The following is a 2539-nucleotide window of genomic DNA, read 5'->3' on the forward strand; positions in this document are numbered from 1 at the left end:
TACTGTCGTGGCGGTGCTCCTGACGTGGCCTCGGCTACGCGGTGCGGTCGGCATCGCTCGCTGGTGGTCGTGGTGTGCTCCTGTGCGTGCGACTCGCCTCCGGTGCACAACAGCCCTTGCATTCTTTCCCCGAACAGGAGGTGCTGACGAAGGACACGATGCGCGTGGACTCGACGGGCAACAACACCAAGCTGGTTATCATGAAGGCGCAGAGGAGCATGAACGGCAAGTACATTCTCACCGCCAAGAACAAGCACGGCGAAGACTCCGTCGAGATCAATCTCACAGTCCTCGGTAAGTAATACGTTGCTGTTGTTGTCGCTATGTTTATTGTAAACTTCACGTAATGTTTCCGTGTAACATTTCCTCCGGACAATGTATTAATTTATTCTACCTCCCCTTTCTCCGTACTCCGCTGACCCCAGGACCGCCAAGCAAGCCCATGGGTCCCCTGGAGGTCACCGACGTCAAGGCCAACGGCTGCAAACTCAAGTGGAAGAAGCCGGAGGATGACGGCGGAATGCCCATCGACCACTACGAGGCAAGTGGATGTTCGCGCAGACGAACATATATCATACAGATCAGTGTTCACAAAGCTGCAGATAAGGTCCTCATACGCACCTAACTCCACCCATAATACTCGAGCATTTCCTCCCCTCAGATCGAGAAGCTCGACCCGCTCACCGGCCAATGGATGCCGTGCGGCGAGTCCAAGGTGCCCGAGTACGACGTCACGGGGCTCCAGGAGGGAAAGAAGTACAAGTTCCGCGTGAAGGCTGTCAACGCCGAGGGCGAGTCCGAGCCTCTGGAGGCTGACCAGGCCATCATCGCCAAGAATCCCTTCGGTAAGACCGCCTATTCACGTCCTTGCTAGTAATGTTGCTATTGATAGTATGTCACGCTACATGTTACCCGGCAAATGCTTAGATATCGTTTCATTAAATTTATCAACCTACCGCAGATCCTCCAAGCAAGCCCGGCAAGCCCAAGGCAACCAACTGGGACCGTGACTTCGTGGAGCTGGAGTGGACGAAGCCCAAGTCCGACGGCGGCGCCGACATCACCAAGTACACCATCGAGAAGCGTGATGTGGTGAGTGCTCTTGGCTGAGTCAGGGTTCTCTTGGCTGAGAACCCTGACTTTAGTCTGGTATTGGAGGATATACTATTCAATTGTGGGGGTCAATGGGTTTGTGTAATTACAATAATAATGGTCTTTTAACTGTGTTCTCCTTCATACGTATCTTTGCTTTTGTAATATCTAAAGCGCAAAGTGCAAGTCAGAAACAGGTCCACACCTCGCCCAATGCACTGACCCCCCCCTCTCCCCCAGTCCGGCCGCGGCTGGACCGAGTGCGGCAGCGGCCCCGGCGACCGCCTCAAGATCAAGATCATCGACGTGGAGCCCGACCACGAGTACCAGTTCCGCGTCATCGCCCACAACAAGGCCGGCCCCTCAGAGCCCTCCGACCCCTCGGACAACGTCATCTGCAAGCCCAGATTCCGTGAGTTACGGCTTATGTGATATTTGCCTCCGTGCCTGTTAGTTCATATCAAAGATTCTGTGTGTTATGGTGATACACCTCATGTACTGCATGACCATTTGTGGCAAATGTTGGACTAAATTACCCCGATGCCCCTCGCAGTGGCGCCGCGCATCGACCGCAAGTCCCTGGGCCGCAAGACGATCCGCTCGGGCATCACCTTCAAGAACGAGACGACCGTGACCGGCGAGCCCGACCCCACCGTCAAGTGGTCGTTCAAGGGCGAGCCCATCAAGAACGAGCGGCTGACTATCCAGAGCGAGGAGCATCTCACCACCATGATCCTGAGGAAGGCCAAGCGCTCCGACACGGGCATCTACACCATCTTCGCCAAGAACGACTCGGGCACCGACGAGGCTGAGCTCGACCTGATCGTCATCGGTGAGTAGTGAGGACATTAAGGGCTCAGGGTTCGGGGGCAAGGCTCTTGTGACTATAGTAATCGTGGCTTTCTTTACGGTGTTTCAAAGCATTGCTATCCCTTCCTCTGCTGACTTCCGACGTGCTCCTCAAGGCATGCCTCCGAGGGAAAGGATTTCCCCAACTAACGATCTCTCTCCTTAGGGCGTCCGGGTAAGCCCAAGGGCCCGCTGAAGGTGTCCGACGTGACCGCCGAGTCCGTGAAGCTCAAGTGGGAGCCTCCAGAGGACGACGGCGGCGAGCCCATCGACCACTACGTGGTGGAGCGCATGGACACCGAGACGGGCCGCTGGGTGCCGGTCACCGAGTCCAAGGTCAGCTGCGAGGGTCCAAAGCGGGAAACAATGAACGAATATGTCATGGAGATAAATGGCTAAATCCCCGGATTCCCTTCCACGTTGTTATAATATCTCGTTGTGTTTTTATCCGCCAGAGCCCCGAGGCTGAGGTTCCCGGGCTGACTGAGGGCAAGGAGTACCAGTTCAGGGTCAGGGCCGTCAACTCCGAGGGCGAGTCCGAGCCCCTCGAGACCGAGACGCCCACCAAGGCCAAGAATCCCTTCGGTAAGACACTTGC

At 56.1% G+C, this 2539-nt stretch overlaps 1 protein-coding gene across 1 annotated transcript in view; it reads left to right on the forward strand.

Annotated features, from left to right (window-relative positions):
• LOC119588147 (twitchin-like) overlaps positions 1-2539 on the forward strand; it is a gene marked incomplete in the record, with an annotated part of 124648 nt that overhangs the window by 90541 nt on the left and 31568 nt on the right. The window contains 8 exon segments of the mRNA XM_037936853.1: positions 114-294; positions 426-541; positions 662-845; positions 962-1092; positions 1333-1504; positions 1646-1924; positions 2108-2277; positions 2397-2526. Coding sequence (XP_037792781.1) covers positions 114-294; positions 426-541; positions 662-845; positions 962-1092; positions 1333-1504; positions 1646-1924; positions 2108-2277; positions 2397-2526 — 1363 coding nt within the window.

This window comes from Penaeus monodon, chromosome 23 (assembly GCF_015228065.2).
Source record: "Penaeus monodon isolate SGIC_2016 chromosome 23, NSTDA_Pmon_1, whole genome shotgun sequence".
NCBI lineage: Eukaryota > Metazoa > Arthropoda > Malacostraca > Decapoda > Penaeidae > Penaeus > Penaeus monodon.